We start from the raw sequence: 17,949 nt of genomic DNA, 5'->3' as shown, positions 1-17,949 counted from the left end.
AGGATCTTGGGAATTTTTCAGCTAAGAAGGATATGGCCTTGCCTCTTCTGTTCTTTGGTTCATTACTTAGGATAATTAATTCTTTGGGAGAAAAAAACTTAAATGCTTTCCCCTGCTGCTAGAGTTGGGAATCTGTACAGGAGAACTCAAATGTCAAATATAGCAAAAATCAGCTATAAAGGAGCTGGAGACACAAACATAAGGGTGCAGCATTAATAAATATTTGGTCTCCACTATATGAGTGCCATTGTGCCTGTCTTATCAACGGAAAGAATATTTGATATTATACAATCCAATCATATCTAATAAGAGGAACTAAGGTGATAATAAAAAAATAATCAATACTTCCAAGCCAAAACTAGAAATGCCTATTTTACCTGATACTTTGTAGTGCCTCCACCTTTGCTAGTAATATTTATTGTTACTTCCTCCTCCTCCTCCAAGAACTTCTGACAATATTCCGAGTCTTTCTCCAGAACATAGCCAGTTGCTTCAATTACATCTTCAACATGGAAAATCTTTAGTGAAAATTCACAGAAGAAATACAAGGTATGTCAAAAACTAACCAGAGTCTTCTTCATTTTTTAAAGCTTACATATAAAGCTAAACAGGGCATGCCTTTCTCTTAATGTTATAATAGATCTTGTAAATTTCAACTTCATCTTTCATATGATTTTTGAAAACCTGAACTCATAGAGCTGCTATGAGTTTGTTAATGGGCCTCTCCACACGATCACCAACACTACCTTTACCATAGCTTATATAATATGCATGAGAAACCCACATAAGAGTGTAATGACAACTGGCATGGGGGGGGTGAGGGGAATTCTTTTAATTCTTTCCTTTCTACCTAGGTTGAGTAGAGAAAAACCAAAGCGTCACTGATGGACTGATTTTAATCAATTAAAAATCCATCAGAAAAAACAGTACAACACTGTAATTCAAAGCACTGATGCTATTTTATATTTTCAGGAAGGAAAAGTGTTACAAGTGCTCGAAACATACATTTAAATTATGTATTTTTGGTAAGAAACAAGTAATACAGGTGTATTTCCTATAGACACTAACTGATCAAACACATGCATACAAAGTGTCTTGCATAATTAAAGAAACATTTACCTACCTCAACAGGGTAACTCCTCCCCGAGATCCTTAAAATGGGACAGTGTGAGAAATAGCTGGAAAACTTCTCACTGTCCACGGTAGCACTCATTAAAATCAGATGCAGGTCTGAACGCTTATGCAAGATCTCCTTCAGAATAATTAGCAAGAAATCAGATTGGACACTTCTTTCGTGTACCTAGAATTAGAAAAACATATCTATAGTAAGGCTTTAGTACAAGTCAAGGCCCAGAATAACTACAGTTTCTACAGAATAGTAAGAGCTGATAACCTCATCTACAATAACATGAGATATACTTGAAAGAAGACCATCCTCCTGAAGTTTCCGAAGCAGGACACCTGTTGTACAGTAGAGTAGTCTGGTGGCTTCTCCTGTTCTTGATTCCATACGAATTTGATATCCGCACAGGGAATTCTTTAAAAAATTAAAAATACAGGCATAACTTAAAATAGTATACAAACTAGAGATATTCAGAATGAAGTGAAATTCAAGCACTATTAGATTCAGACACTGCACAAGTTGCTAATTAAACAGTATGGTGAATGACTACCACACTTTTTTCGTATACGCACTTTCTGGAAAATACACCGAAATCCACTACTAAGGTTCTCCAGAGTACCAAAGACCTGGTAAATTAAGTGTTCTTTTCACAGTTCTTTGCATTCCTCAAAAATTCTTTTGCACAAATACACTACCATAAAGCATACAGGACCTTGGTTTTCTTCAAGTAACAAAATAACTTATGTTGGAAGGGGCCTCAAAGCCTCATTCAACGCCAATGGATTGCTCTGACTTTTCTGGGGAGACTTCTCTATCCTTAATGATGGAGATGCTAGTCTCTGGGCAATCTGCTCCGTCGTCTGACCAATCCCATTATGAAACACTCTTGCTCTTACGCACCTCTAAAGATTTTAGAAATCATATATGGATACCCAGAGGTTCACAAGTGACAATTTGGAAAGTAACAGCTGACACAGCAAGAAGCCCTTTTCAAGAGAAAATAACAGCTAATTATTTCGTTGAGCAAGAAACAATGTTTTTACTTTGTATCAACAATCCAGTCCCTCCCTATTTGATCAAGACTAGAAAAATTAATCCAGACACATCTTACTTTTCCTCCCGGTCCTGATTCGCAGCCTAGCTCTTCACAAACTCTGGTTGCCAGACTCACTGCTGAGATTCTTCGGGGTTGTGTGCAAACAATATTACATTTATTTGATCCTTCATCTAGCAACAAGTCTTCTAACAAGAAATGGGGCACCTGGGTACTCTTCCCACTGCCTGTTTCACCTGCCACAACAACTACTCGATGTTTTTTAAGAGTTTCTACAATTGAATATCTGTGCTTAAACACAGGTAATTCCTGTCTCTCTTTCAGAAGCCTCTGGTATCTGGAGGAACTTTGCAGCTTTTTGAACAAAATCCTTGATGGTTCCAAATTATCTGTGTTTGAGGTCTCAAGGGAGAGACTGCTGAAGTCCTCATCAGAAACTAAGTTTTCCCAGGAATCTTCAGGACCCTCAGATACTTTCAGTTGGTTTTCAGATTGTAACTGTTGCTGTTGTTTGAGTTTATTTAATAATCTAGCAATAAAGTTATCACGAGGTTTGTTGGTTTCTATCCTGTTTTCTTCTTCCTTTTTCTTTTCAATATCCCTCCATTCCAGCCAGACATCTCGGTAAGTAGGAGGCAGTAACTGATGAACTGACTTCAGGTGGAAAAAAGCAGAAAAAAATTACTTTGTGTACTACCACTAACATTTTATGTGTAAATGAATTTAAGTGGCAAAAGATATGACAAAATATGAAATAGGGAGCTATTTCTAAATACAGAAATGATGAAAACAGTAATATAAATGTCAACAATAGACTTTATTTTCAACTGGCTTGCATTCTTTACAAGACCAAAAGAACAGTTTTACTATCAAAAAATTTCCTCCCTGTATGCTGTAACACATACGCATAATTACAGATGAAAGTAAATGAACATATAATAAAAGCAAAGAATTTCATGGGAAACACTTCATTAAACTGTTTTTAGAATTTAACTATGGATATTACAACAAACAAGCACAGAGGCAGAGTCCAGGCTAAAAACAGTAATATTGGTGAAAATCTTACTTGTCCTTTGGTTAAATGATAGAGTGCCAAAGTAGCAGCTAGATGCTGTGCTTGCATACTATCTTCTGTTACGATTGTAGGACACATCACCATTACATCATCTGACGATTTGGTAATCCTGACCCTTAAAGATAAATTCATACAGGCATTTCTTTAAATCTGTTACCTATATAAATAGCACACCTGTTAAATGTTTTTGTTTAAAACTGTCAGGGTTTTAACCCACCCAGCAGCCAAACACCACACAGCTGCTCACTCACCCTCCCCTGCCCAGCTGATGGGGAGAGAATTGGAGGAATAAAGGTAGGTAGACTCATAGGCTGAGATAAAAACAGTTTAACTGAAATAAAATGAAACAATAATAATGATAAAAAATACAAACAGGTCATGCACAATGCAAGTGCTCACCACCCACCAACTAATTCCCAGCCCGTTCCCAACTAGCAATCCTGGAGAAGCCAAGATCCCAAAACCTCAATTCTGGAAGCAAGAGAGAACCCCCCCCTTCCTGGTCAACCCTCCTCTATACACTGAACATGACATTACATGACATGGAATATTTTCATTGGCCAATTTGGGTCCGGTGCTCTGGGTCTGCTCCCTCACAATTTCCTGTAACACCTGCACACAGGCAGGACATGGGAAGTTGGAAAGTCCTTGATTTCTTAGTAATGATTGAAAACATCAGTGTATTACCAACATTATTCTTATACCAAATCCCATCCAGAATCCTAAGCACAGCACTATTCCAGCTACTAAGAAGAAAAATTAACTCCATCTGAGCCAAAGCCAGGACAAAAACATGAATGAAATTAAAATAGAGAAACTAAGCTAAAGAAACTTAAATGTTACTCAGTAATACTTTGTAAACCGAAACAGCTGATAAAGCTCAACTGAATAGCAGAAAATTTTCAGCAGCAGATTCTAGCCATGAACTTGTGATTTTTTTTTTTTACTCTTAACAAATGTCTTCACTTTCATCAAAGCAGAGGTATTTATATTCATACAGCTTACCATTACGGTTAGTTGCTTTGGAAGAGGGACTAAATATTTGTGTGCTTGTAACTACTTTGCAGAGATTGAGATGACAGTTAATGATCTACCTGTGTAAGATACATGCCAATCAGATCAGCAGTCAAATTTCTCATATTCTTAGGGGAACACTAGTAGCTTTTAACTTGAGCAAGATGACAGCTTCTTTTACTTGGTTCCTTCCAGAAGCATTACTTGTTTGTAATGCAGTGTCTACTTTATTTTTGTAATAATACTCTACTTTATACCACTATATTATACATTCATTTTCTAAAAGAAATTAAAAAAAAAAAAAAAATCACTGATACTGCACTGTTCTGGTTACAAACTTACCTTTCATATAAATTTCTAACCTCCACTTTTAATCCCCAAAGAGGTTTTGGTATTCGTATGTTTAAAACCTGTGATTTAATACATTACTTTGAATGAGAATACCAGAACTTAATTGTCCAAATTTATCTCACAGGTTCACTTCAGAACCTTTCATTCAGTAGTACAGAATTAAAAACTAATCCCTTCTTTATGGGATCATACACTAGAATCTTGTTTTTCTGATACTGTCCTGTCTAAGCACTACTTTTGCAAAAATATCCACAGTGAAATACCTCCCTGGTGGACTAAAAAAAGAGTTTGGGTTAAACACACCAGATTCATATAAATCTGGATCAACATGACAAGACAGAAGTAGCCAGCATTTTTATATGAACCAAAAGGAAAATGTAAAGTTTCTAGGAAATACATACCTACATTTCCAGTATTTTCCAACTGGAACCTTTTCAAAAGCAGGATTTGGGCTCTTGGGAAAATTCTTCCTACACCAGTCAATCAAAAACTGTTTTGGAGATTTACCAGTCCAGCTTCGAGCACTATAATCAAAATTTCTTATATCTAACGGTTCTTTCTTTTTCACTGCAAGAGCAGAAAGACACATTTTAAGTCTCCTAAAATTTCTTTTATTTTACATTCCTTTGATAGTCAAAAGGGTTTTTACCTTTTCTTCAAATGTATTTTTACTACAGAGCAGTCTTTTCTGAAATGTATTACAGAAATACTAATACATGACAAATTCCTGCTTTTCCCACAAAAGTATCTAGCAGGAAATTTATTACAGTATTTTGTTTGCCATCTTTGAACACCCAATAATTTAAGAGCTTTCACTAAAGTTTGGTTATTAGAAAATGTAACAGTTTGAAGGTTTACAATTAAAATAGTTTAAAAAGAGGGTGACAATGGAAACAGTAACTAGCCCTATAATTAAAAAAATCAAAATTTTAGACATGACACTATGGCAAAAATAGCTTTCAACATGATCTGCTAAAAGCAAAGACAGATCCTTTAAAGTCAACTTGATCAGTGAGGCAGTCCACCTGCTTCTCCCACAATCAGAGCTTGATGACTCAGCAGTGCAATACAGCCTGGAAAAACAAGAACTAACACTGGAAATTTGTGATACATTCCAAATTTGTACTGAACCATTTCCAACACACCTTTTTCTTCCTTTGCAGCACCATCGGGTTTTTCAAGCAAGCTCAAATTCAAAGTGGTTTCTTGAGGCTGAGGTGATGGAGTTTTTTTCTTTTCATTTTGTTGTTGGTTTGAAATCTTTATAGCCGGATTAAATACTGGATGTTCTTCAAGTATAGCCATTTCTGTCAGAGAGAGAATACAACTTACACTCACCAATTGCTGAGCATTTCTTCTTTTTTAAAAAAAAGCTCCATTATATTAAACATCTCTTCTTTAAAAAGAAAAGCCCAATTATATTAATTCATACCAAGTACCCAAAACCAGAAGTAGTGAAATATTACTGACTTTTTAAAATTTGGCCATGGAAAGGACAGATTCATGAAAGCCTGCAATTCACACAGTGGCATAAAAGATGACGAAATCAATTCAATCTGACTCAGAGACTTACTTGACTAACAAATATGCAAGCCACAAAATAAAGACACAGGTAATTGGCATAGCTCTACCTTGCTGAATTCTTCTTATTTTCTCCTGTGCTACCTTCTGGCCTTGCTTGTCTTTGTCTTGCTTGGAGATGCTTGCTTGTTCTTTTGCTTCTGAAAGCTTGGCAGCCAGATGTACATACCTCTCATTCTATTTCAAACAATTATTAATTACAAATTGAATATTGTATGCTCGTCACTTTACTAATAAAAAAGTGGGGTTTTTTTGTCCTTTATACCAAGCTTACACAAAGGAGGAACAATTAGTTTTTAGGTAACTAACAGTCAAAATCTCTCAGAATTTGATAGTTACTCTCCTAATCTGAGATGTGTTTCAAAATTTTTTCCTTTCTAGCACAATGTGTTCAGTATTTTGAGACCAGTACAAAAAAAAATAGGAAAGGAAAAACAGCTTCAGAAAGCAGAAGTTTCAACCCATTTCCCCTTCAGTAGCCTGCAAATGTAAAAATAGGTTAACATAAAAAAAGTACTCAATCCCCAATTTTTAACAAACAGCTCCACCACTTGGAGATGCACCAGACATACAAGTTTTTGAAAGACTTTCATGAAGTGTTGCTCTATCTTACTGGGTCAAACTTTTCTTCATCTGTCTCTTTCACAGACTCATTCTCTTCATCACTCTGTTGCTCGGCATATCGCAAAATCCATTCTTTCATACTCACTTCTTTCTGCTTCCCCACACTTGTCTCCTAGGAAGAACAATGAAAATTAAAAGTAGTGATAACAAGCAAGTGAAAAGACCAATGCTTTTCTCTGTCAGTATTTAGGAACTATTTTTAAAGATTTTTTTATATACAAAAACTAAGTTATTGTAAGGGACAAGTCCCAAGTGCCTGTACGGTGAGCCTGGGCAATTCCCTGAGAGGAGGGACCAGAAGTAAGTCACAGGGAGGGGCCTGGTGTCACTTCTCTTGATTTGACTGGTGTCTCAACCACTCTTGGAACTCGGGCAAGAGAAGGTGTCACAAGCCCAGGAGCTGAAGCCAATAAATAAGGGCACATACAAGTCTAGAGGGGACTCTCTACTGGCCCTCTGTTGGCAGGTCCGACACTAGATCCAGGACCTCTCTCTCTTCTCTATCTCTTTTCTCTTAAAGTTGTTAAAGGCCTATCTTGGTTCCCCATAAAGCCTTATAGCTTAGGTAGACATAATTGTGAGAGTGCCAACATTTACAGAATATTTGTTCCCATTAAAGTTGATATTTATGTACAGACCTTGAGTGTTCTCACCTTAATCCATACCAAGGGGATTTAGGAATCCTAGTCACTCCCCCCTCCCCATAGGTTGGATGTGATAGCTGTATTACATAAATAACAATAAAACATGGAGCAAACTTCTCCAACCAGGGTAAAGATCTCACAATTTACTTAGATCTTAACACTTGAACAATTATAACTGCTGTAAGAAAAAAAAAATTTGCAAGAAATCTTTTGATTTCTAGGTGTAAAAGTCAATAATCACATAAATCAAAACACTGCAAATACACAGGCAAACTTAAGCCCATACTAGTATATAAAGATTGCCATCTGTAAATAAACAGAATGTACTCATTCCAGGAGAAAATTCAGCTATGTTTTACTAAAAAAAAAGTGAACTATGAAGAGCCTTCTAGACTTCACAAGAGAAAACTGTTACCTTCAACTGACCATCCCACTGAAGTTAAAATACCATGGGGGACAATTATAAAGCATATCATATTTTCAGAAGTTTTTCACAGCACTGTTGGAAGTCAATACAAATTCTGTATTTTAGAAAACTTCATCTTCTCTTCCCCCCAGTAAATACTAATGAATTTCTCAGATTACCTTAGTTTCAGGGCCATTTTCTTTCTTTTTGTTATCTGCTAAGCAAGGTAGAGGTTCACGTTGTGACACAGGAGAACAAAATTTTGCTCTAGGTTTCTGTTGCTGTTCTTCAAACTGCTGGCTAAAACCTTCAGGCAAGGCATCTTCAAAATAAAAAACGCACAGAATATGTCAATAATAATTACTGGAAGTCTTTTAAAGCGTGTTGGGAACCAACCCGAAGGACGTAAAACAAAAGCAACATGCCTGAAATAAAATTAGTCTTTAGCATTTTGATAAACCAGCATTTGCTTGTTGGACTTCCATAAAACCCTAAGAGTAGGAACAAGAGGTCTACAAGACTTTATACGCTAAAAAAAAGATATCCCAGAACCAGTCAGCAGTCCATCTGGGAAGGGAACACTGTTGTGTTGGGTTTGTGTGTGGGGGAAGAGGCTATGGTGGTGGCTCCTGTGAGAAGCTTCTTGAAGATCCCCCGGCCCCAAGTCAGACCCACTTCTGGCCAAGGCTGAGCCAACTGGCGATGGTGGCCATGCCTCTGTGATAATGTATTTAAGAAGGGGAAACTGAGAGGAGGGGGAGTTGTGAGGAAGAGTTGAGGGAGGCACCTATGCATGTAGGTCAGTGGAATGAAGCGGGGGAGGAGGTGCACCAGAGGAGAGACCCCACCTTGCAGCCCGTGGTGAGAGGCAGGCTGTGCCCCTGCAACCCATGGAGGTCACTGATGGAGCAGATGCCCATCTGCAGCCTGTGGAGGACCCCACACTGGGGCAAGGGGCTGTGCCTGAGGAATGCTGAGACTCTTGGAAGCCCCCACTGTTGTAGCTCAGCGCTGGGAGGACTGCAACACGTGGGAGGGACCCACGCTGGTCTCCAGTGGGAGGGACCCCACACTGAAGCAGGGGAAGAGTGTAAGGAGTCCTCCCCCTGAGGAGGAGGAAGTAGCAGAGACAACGTGAGGGACCAACCACAACCCCCATTCCCTGCTCCCCTACACCTCTGAGAGTGTAGCAGGTAAAGAAATTGGAAGCAAAGCTGAACTGGGAAAGAAGGGAGGGGAAGGTGTTTTTAAGATGTGATTATACTTCTCACTGTTCTATTCCAATTGGAAAATTAAGTGGTGGTGGTAGTGGTGTTATTAAATTGACGTTCTTTTTCTTCCCCTAATGAGTCTGTCTTTTGTCCCTGACCATGATAGGTGAGTCAAGCCCCCCTGTCCTTGTCTTGATGCCTGAGCCTTTTATTGTATTTTCTCCCCTCCATCCCTGAGGGGGAAGGAACGAGCAAGCAGCTGTGTGGTGCTCAGTTGCCCTCTGGGCTCAAACCAAGACAATTGTGACTACTACCAGTCTTGGTGAAACAATATACTTAATTACTACTATGAAGCATTCTCATGCCAAAGCAGGTCCTGTTACTCTTCTGTTAAAAACTGTAATCAATTCTCTGTCACCATACTCACCATCAGGAAGGTTTAAACAAAGCCAGTCAAGTGCAGAGTGAAGATCCCCACCATATAAAAGTGTATTTTTCATTGCTTCCTCAATGTGCTCAGTCTTAAAAGAGAATCTTTGTAAAGCCATGTATACATCCTATAAATAAAGAAGTCAGTAAATTTTAGAATTTAGTCTAGCAATCTAATATAGGCTTGTAAACTCCTATTTCCCACATATCAGGTAACTGGCAGTAAATGGAGGTAAACAGCTTAAATATATTAGGAGACTGAGTAGAAAATTGTGTTTTGCGTATATAACTTATATTTTAATTGTAAATATGTATGCATATGTATAAATACAGCTACACTCCAGCCTCTGTACACAGCTTATTTTCTAGTTAGAAAGATAAACCTAAAATTTTGCAGCTATATGTAACAAAAAATGTAGGAAACAAAATATTCAGATTAAGTTCTACTCCTCTATTCTGTCTGAAGACTCCAGTTTTAGTTACTGAATGCATAAAGACCTATTTCCTAATAAGCATATTTGTCAGTTTCACTGACGAATCATCAATGTAACTACCAGAAACATGCTACACTGGCTTGTACTGCATGCAGAAGTGTAGCATGATACATGATAGGAATGACAAAAAAGAAACTGTTTATTCTAATTAAACAATGGTCAGAGAACACCACTTTAAACTCTACCTGTAGTTTCTTAGCAGTAAGTCTTCTGGAAATCATTCCTTTGTCATCATTTTGGTTTTTATGGTCATTGATTACATCAATAATCCTTTTCTCTAAATGACCATTTATCATTACCTGCACAGAGAAAATCAGTTGATACAAAGCAAAACTTTACAATTTTTTATGATATATCAATGCTCTTCATAGCTAAAGAAATAAATGCAGAAATCTCTCTACTATTCAAATCCCAACTTTTCTAGCTTTCCCTAAGCGTGGTAAACACTTCTTATCAAAGGGACACTTTTTTCTTTTTACTTTTGCAAGCTATATGCTTTTACTTGAAATAGAAGAGTTTACTCCTTATTACAAAGAAGGCCTATACATCTTCAGGAAAATGTAGTATGTCAGGGAAAATACTGTAAGGAAATTTCAAAAACTTCCACGGGAAAGAACAAGGCCTTTCTCCTCTGCTTACCAAAACTGGTATAAAATAGTTCGATCATCAAAATATAATCTGTGACACTACCTTTCCTGTCTGGCTTAAAAAAAATAATGTTAGTAAAATAATAATTTTAGTATTTTTAACACTTCTAAAACATGAACCAAGCTTTGATTGCTACTGAGGTTGTTGTACAAAATCTGTATTCTTCCTCCAACAGGAAGAATCCACATGCACAGCAGAAGCCCAAACATAACTCTTTAATAGTTCTGCATGTAATGTGGCATTTGTACTTAAAACCAGACACCCTCCTGCCCTGTTACTTTACCCCTATTTCTTAAAGCACACTGAAAATCCCAAACATATCAAGCTCAAGACATTCAACGTCTAATACATGAACACAGTTTACCTGCATAACATAATGCTGAAGAAGAGCTGAAGAAATACTCACTCAGCTATAAGAGCACTATGGAAAACCAAAGTTGTTTTACCCAAGAAGATACTCACCTTAAGAACTGATTTATCTAGATTTGCAGCAGCACTGGAATCTGTTGTTGAACTAAAACTGTAAGTTTTTGGACCTGCAAATTGCAAATAACTATCATCACATAAGCAGAACACACAACATTGTTTACAGTAGCTAAAGCAGACACAACATAACACAGGTTAGTGCAAGCAAATACCACACTAATTTGTCAGAAACACATATGTACGTATCACCAGTGCAGAAATGACCCTTGAACAAGGAGTAACAAAGAAGAGTATGACTCTCAGCAGCCAAAACATAAAATCCAAAGTGACACAATGAGAGGAAATGGGATTGACTGCTCATTTTCAACTTTGGAACAAGGAGTGCCAAACAGGGAAGCTAACTGCAGTTTCAAAACAAGCAAGACTGTTGAGGGTTTACCACAAAGTGCATAGCTATGTAACAGAACTCTTTGCCACTAAAGCTGTGGATATTGGACATTTACTAAAGACCAAGGACAGACACGATAACTTTGTAGTAAAGAAACCGATTTGGGAGGGCATTGAAAAAACATTGCATCTGGCTCAGGAAGACCCCAAGTCACAACTGGTGGAGAACGTAAGAGTACCCTACAGCAGTATCACTGCACGTCTGACCTATTCTTACCTAGGTACCTGCTTTTGGCCCCTATTTAGGAGAGGGCACAGGGTTAGAGGCCTTTGGTCTGATCTACTGTGGTCACTCTTAAATGCTTTTCATTTAGCAGATGTTAGAAAAAAAATACTAATTCACAAAGCTATTTACTGTCATTAGAATGACAACATACAGCTTGCTGTTGGATTCCATCACTTGCAGAACACACATACTGTTTCTGGTACTGCACAGGTATAAAGAAACTGAGCAGCCTCCCAGCTTTCACCACCATTCAAGGCTGTATGCCACCCCAGAGGAAGCACAGCTGTGCTCCAGGAGTCACAGCTACCTCTCAGCTCCTCAGCCTGCCAGCAGGCGGGTTGGACAGCTCATCTGTGCAGGGCTGCCTCTGGAGAGGCATTTTAGATTGGCACTGGGTGTAGGCAACTGCATTTCAGAAAAAAAACAGTCAAATCTGGTCAGGAGCTACAAAGAGCAACTAGCATTCATGAGCTAATCACTGGCACTTACTGGTAGGCTGTGCAACTACACAGTAGTTAAGACTACACTAACTATCACTTACACTGACTTATTTTTCACCACAGCAGACAACCTGGGAGAGATGCAGGATAGTTTCTGAAGAGGACTGAGCGCCACGGTGTTGGGAGAAGTGGGAGACACAAAAAATACATTTAGCAGAGCCCAAATTTGTAAAAGCAGTGTACATTAATAAGTTCAAGAAGGTTAAATTAATGGAATGCAATACTCTGTTAACAAGTTGTAATTTCAAATGGCCTGGCCATTGCATCATTTGCTTATAGTCTGCAACATAAGCAGTTACTGATCTTATAAGGTATCTGAGCTACTTCTGGTAAAGCTGGCTTATTGAAAACAGACTTCTCACAGTGCTGCACAATACTAGTTTTTCAGGCTGCAGCCAAAACAGTCATCCCTCAGCTCATCCAACACTGAAGTGCCTTCAGCCCACAGAATTGTTCTGGGCTTTTCTCATGACAAAAAAAAAAAAAAAAAAAAAATCCCAAATCCACATTATGTTGGTTTTGAGCACATACAGAATGAACATCTACAAAAGCAGCTCATTACTGGGAAAGTGCCACATCAACACTTACTCCACAAGAGCTGCCAATAATCTAATGACAGACTTTTTGTAACTAACACAACACATCAATGCCAACAATGCTCATCTGCTCAGGGACGCCCCAGGAAGTGAGACAGGCTAAAGCCAGGCCTGACCAGCCCCGTGTCAGAGAGATTTAAGGTGCCTCTCGACGCTCAATTACGTCAAGTCTTTTAGCAGGCCTTTTCACATAACGCCGAGGCGCCCAGGCAGAACCAGGCCGCGCCCTCGGAGGCTCCCCGACGAAGCTGCCCCTCCATGTGCTCCCGGCCATCCAAGACACCCCTCCGCCGCCTTGACCCTGCGACCCTCCTCCCCACGGCACAGCCGCTCCCGGGGCTCCTTGGCCGGGGCCGCCTCACGCCGCGGGGCCCGGTACCTTGCTTGACACGAGGCTCCTTGGAGGCGGGCGGCGGCCGCGGCGCCACTCGGCTACCCGCCTCCGCAGCAGCGGCAGCTCCAGCCTCCGCAGCAGCCCGAGCCCGGGCAGCAGCAGTGGCAGCGGAGGCGGTGTGGGCCGCGCTGCCCGCCCGCTGCTTCTTGTTACGGCCGCCCATGGCACCTCCTGCCCGTACTGGAAACGACGCGCCCCCCCACATCCGGGCACGGCGCTTGGTACCGCCCTCCGCTTCCCACTGGCCAGTGCCTCCTGCATGGCACCGCCTTCCACCCGCCATTGGTCAGCGCCTGAGGTAGCGCACCTCGCCGCCGCTAGGCCTTCTAGGCCATGCGGGGATCAGGTTCCGGGGCAAGGGCCACTGCCGGTCGCGGGGGCTTGTGGGAAAGGCTTGGCGGGGGTAGTTGTTCACTGAAGGGAGGTTTACGCTGCCCCAGTGCTGGTGGGGTGGGACCGGGAGCGGGATCGGGCCGCTGGTGGGGCTCCCGGTGCCCGGGGGTGGCGGGGCGCTCTGCTTCTTCTCGGGGTGCAGCACCGCCGTAGGGGCGGAAAGGATCAGGGTCGGTGGGGGAGGTAGTGCCACGCGAGGCATTGTGGGACCGGTGGTGAAGATGGCGGACGCGTTTGGGGACGAGCTCTTCAGCGTGTTTGAGGAGGACTCGGCCGCCAGCGCCTCCTCCACCAAGAAGAGCAAAGAGGACACCAGGAGACCAGGGTGAGGGCGCAGTGGGGGTCCGGGGAAGCAGTGCCGGGGTGCTATGGCGGCTGAGTGTCGGGCCGCACTGCTGGGCCCGGCTTCTGCCTGCTTATCTGAACTACTGAACCTCCTCGGACCAGAGAGTCGGTGCAGCCTAAAGGGAAGCGCTTCCCTGGGATTCCTAGCCCCAAAGCTGTAGCCAGCCCGGGCGCCGTGGGCGGTTGGGAAGCGCGGGGATGTGGGGGCATGCTCATCTGGGAAGTGGTTTGAAAACCCAACAGAGATTTTTCGTGGGTGGAGTTCCCCGGGTCGTGCTCTGAATGTAGGGTGATCACTGTTTATAGGATACCTGATTTTTTTTTTGGAAGTATGTATGTAAAAGACAAAATTTAAATTTGCTTTCTATTTATGTTGCAGAAAAAAATTGGAGGAAAAATCTTCAGTAGTTGCGACAGGGAAGCCCAAAAGGGAAGTTGAGGTTGATAGTACTGAAGATACCATTTTGGGAAAGAAGCCAAAATTAGAGGATGTTGTATCAGAAGATGCTAAGTAAGTACCCAGCTTAATGTGTAGGGAAAGCATAACATGACATGCTGGTTAGCCGTATGCTAGTTGTGCATAGTCAATGTAAGTAGCTTTGCATTGTTTTCATATAAAGATGAATAGGCATACGAAGTTGATTTTTCATTATCTATATAAATGAGGATGTGTTGGTAATACAGCTTCAGTGGTGATGACCACTGGGTACGTTTAAAATGATACTGAGGACAGACAAGGAACTGCAGTATGAAAAGTTCATGTATTTGTGGTTACTGCATATGGATCGGTGGTTCTTGGTCAAAGCCATCGTGTTGATTTCAGGCATATAGCAAGAGATAAGCAGTGATGCACAGGGGAGGAGGCAGGCTTGCTGTACCATGCCACTGAAAGACATTATTGGCTTGGGGTACAGGAAGAATAATTTGACCAAGGGAACAGAAACAAGGCTTTTGAGGCATGTAAGATTATAAGTGCAGCAAATATTTGGGATCGTAAGTGTGGACATGCTTTTAAATTTGAACACAAATGGCAGGTATTTGGCATGTTGACAGCGACAGAGATAATGCAGCTGAAGGGGAGCCAGAATGCCTTTTCTGTGCTTTGGGATCTGTCTTCCCTCTTGTCCTTCTGGAACTTCATGACAGGTATTATGAGGTGTTTTGAAGGGACAGTATGGGCACTTTTGCAGCTTAGGGTATGTTAAGAGATTCTTGGGAACTTGGAAGTTTATGTTGGTTCAGAAAATGATTAGGAGAGTTTGTGGAAGAAAAATTCATCCAGAGTTGCCAAATGCAGGTCTGTACCTCCTAGCTCAAGATGTAGAAAACTCTACTACAGGAATAAAAATTACGTGCTCTCTGTGTTCTTTTTTCTCTGGGTGATGTATTATTGACTTCTGTCAGACAGAATCCTGGTCTGGATTGTCATTTGGTCTTACATGGTAATTTTTCATAAGTTTAAGGGAATATTTTCTATGAGAAAGTCGTGAGAAGACTTCTCGGAACACTGTAAACAAAGAGTAGCCGTATAGAAGCAAAACAGAGCCAGAGTCAACATTTTAAGTCAGTTTGTGTTAGTGGTCTCAGTGGAATATATACTTGTCCACAGTAACTTACTAAGTATGTTAAAACCATCAGAAAAAACCACTGTTTTATGCAGTGAAGACACTAGCCCATTTTTGTGGCCATGAGAGAAGGGACTGGTGAAGAAAAGAGGGGTCTCATCTTCAGGCAGCTGCTGTTGTTCAGTGTCATGACTAGTAGCAGGAATACAGGTCTTGAATTTTGCTTTGTTGTATATTGAAAAAAAGGCCCCATTTAATCAGAAAAGTTCACGTGAACAAATGTGATACAAGTGCTGTTTAGTGGTGCAAATCCCAAAGTGGTAGCTAGAGTAGGTTTATATAGTAGCAAAATTTTAATACTTAACAGGTATTCTTAGTCCTGGTAGTAGTCTCTTCCAAGTGTCCGTTTAAGTGTGCGCATCGTTTTTTTAATGTTGCAGTTAAAGTAGAGGTGAAGTTCAACATTTTTGCATTTATAAAGAAAACAGGATTTTTAAATACTGTTTTGGCAATCCTAACTCATATGTTTTTAGTCTGGCAGACCTGATGCCTCAAGTAAAGGTGCAAGCTGTGGAAACTGTTGAAGGTTGTACACACGAGGTAAGTGCAGTAAAATGCACATGAAAAATATAGGCTTGGTTCATAGAATTATATGTATTACTGCCAGTATAATAATACTGTTTATTGCACTTGTACTTATTGTATCATAGGATCCTTTAGGTTGGAAAAGACCTTTAAGATTATCAAGTCTGACCATAAACGTAATGCTGCCAGGTCCACCACTAAACCATGTCCCTAAGCACCACATCTACATGTCTTTTAAATACCCCCAGGGATGGTGACTCAACCACTTCCCTGGGCAGCCTGTTCCAGTGCTTGACAACACTTTTGGCAGAGAAATTTTCCTAATATCCAATCTGAACCTCCCCTGGCACAACTTTAGGCTGTTTCCTCTCATCCTATCCCTTGTTGCTTGGGAGAAGAGACCAACACTCACCTTGCTACAACCTCCTTTCAGGTAGTTGTAGAGAGCAATAAGGTCTCCCCTCAGCCTCCTTTTCTCCAGGCTGAACAACCCCAGTTCCTTCAGCCACTCCTGATAGGACTTGTTCTCTAGACCCTTCACCAGCTTCGTTGCTCTGCTTTGGACACGCTCCAGCACCTCAATGTCTTTCTTGTAGTGAGGGGCCCAAAACCAAACACGGTATTCAAGGTGCGGCCTCACCAGTGCTGAGTACAGGGGGACGATCACTTCCCTAGTCCTGCTGGCCACAGTGTTTCTGATACAAGCCAGGATGTTATTGGCCTTCTTGGCCACCTGGGCACACTGCTGGCTCATATTCAGGTGGCTGTTGACCAACACCTCCAGGTTGTTCCCCACCGGGCAGCTTTCCAGCCACTCTTCCCAAAGCCTGTAGCATTGCATGGGGTTGTTGTGACCCAGGTGCAGGACCCAGCACTCAGCCTTGTTGAATCTCGTACAATTGGCCATAGACCACCAGTCCAGCCTGTCTAGATCCCTCTGTAGAGCTTTTTTGCCCTCAAGAAGTTATATTATTTCATACTAAATATAAGGTAGGACAGGCTTGTAAAGAGTTTGAAGTCTGTGTCTGGCATTGAGCATGCACAAAATGCACTTGAGAAATTAATAGAATATCTTACCGGAAGCAGATTGAATGATACTTGCAATAAAATAAGTGATTGTGAGGGACTTAATGATAATTTTGATAGGTTTCCATATATCAAAGGTACCAAGCACATTCTGAGTACTGTTGTTGAGGAGGAAATTCGTTGTTAAAATAGGTCTTTGTTCATAGTGTGATCTAATTGTGCAGCAGTGCATTGAAATATTTTGCTATTCTGCTTCAAAGAATGAACAGCTTTCTTGTAAGGCTGATTACTGTTGAAAATTACATTTTAATAAAAAGGAAAAGTGTTTTTACGTAAAAGCAAAATAATGAAAACTATCCATTTTCAAATTGTGTTAATAGACATAAATACAATTTAAAATATGAAAAATCAGAAGTATTAATGCTGATTCCTTTTTTCAAATGATCCTTCATCCAAGGATGATTGTCAAGAGGAGTTTCTGTGAGAAGTAAATATGTAAATTTAAACTTCCTTGCACTTTCATGCTCATTTTCTGTTCTGTGCTGTCTTCCAGAACTAGCTCAAATTAATTAGGGTCACATTCAAGGATCCTGTATGATTAGACCTTTGTAATGAAGGAACTGTATATGCAATTGATGATACAGGTTTTAAAGCTCTTGCATACATACAATATTTGTTATCTTGAGGTGTCTGGTAGAGGTTTGCCATCGCTCAGTAACTGAAGAGAGCTTAAATATCTAGTAATAATGAATTTCAGATACTGGCCGGGAACAGGAACTTTACCTGTATAAA

At 40.6% G+C, this 17,949-nt stretch overlaps 2 protein-coding genes across 4 annotated transcripts in view; one reads left to right on the top strand and one right to left on the bottom strand.

Moving 5' to 3' along the window:
• The window catches only part of DHX29 (DExH-box helicase 29), a 32,288-nt gene extending 18,857 nt beyond the window's left edge, over positions 1-13,431 (bottom strand). Inside the window, exons 1-14 of one of the 2 annotated variants that reach the window (XM_074855271.1) lie at positions 13,229-13,431; positions 11,117-11,190; positions 10,192-10,305; positions 9,511-9,640; positions 8,052-8,194; positions 6,812-6,934; positions 6,249-6,375; positions 5,763-5,924; positions 5,019-5,184; positions 3,244-3,367; positions 2,235-2,831; positions 1,394-1,537; positions 1,124-1,300; positions 378-518 (exon numbers count right to left, since the gene is read on the bottom strand). In XM_074855271.1, the coding sequence (XP_074711372.1) occupies positions 378-518; positions 1,124-1,300; positions 1,394-1,537; positions 2,235-2,831; positions 3,244-3,367; positions 5,019-5,184; positions 5,763-5,924; positions 6,249-6,375; positions 6,812-6,934; positions 8,052-8,194; positions 9,511-9,640; positions 10,192-10,305; positions 11,117-11,190; positions 13,229-13,406 (2,400 nt within the window). In that variant the 5' untranslated portion in view covers positions 13,407-13,431. Of the gene's footprint in view, positions 1-377; positions 519-1,123; positions 1,301-1,393; positions 1,538-2,234; positions 2,832-3,243; positions 3,368-5,018; positions 5,185-5,762; positions 5,925-6,248; positions 6,376-6,811; positions 6,935-8,051; positions 8,195-9,510; positions 9,641-10,191; positions 10,306-11,116; positions 11,191-12,294; positions 12,317-13,228 lie in introns of those variants that run through there. The other variant, XM_074855272.1, reaches the window with a different exon arrangement.
• Positions 13,432-13,638: 207 nt separating this feature from the next.
• The window catches only part of MTREX (Mtr4 exosome RNA helicase), a 46,484-nt gene continuing 42,173 nt past the window's right edge, over positions 13,639-17,949 (top strand). Inside the window, exons 1-3 of one of the 2 annotated variants that reach the window (XM_074855082.1) lie at positions 13,639-13,961; positions 14,361-14,492; positions 16,080-16,146. In XM_074855082.1, coding sequence (XP_074711183.1) covers positions 13,858-13,961; positions 14,361-14,492; positions 16,080-16,146 — 303 coding nt within the window. In that variant the 5' untranslated portion in view covers positions 13,639-13,857. The remainder of the gene's footprint in view (positions 13,962-14,360; positions 14,493-16,079; positions 16,147-17,949) is intronic. The other variant, XM_074855081.1, reaches the window with a different exon arrangement.

The sequence above is a fragment of the Strix uralensis genome, chromosome Z (genome assembly GCF_047716275.1).
Source record: "Strix uralensis isolate ZFMK-TIS-50842 chromosome Z, bStrUra1, whole genome shotgun sequence".
NCBI lineage: Eukaryota > Metazoa > Chordata > Aves > Strigiformes > Strigidae > Strix > Strix uralensis.
The sequence above is the reverse complement of the archived record's forward strand: the minus strand, read 5'-3'. Positions and strand labels throughout refer to the sequence as shown.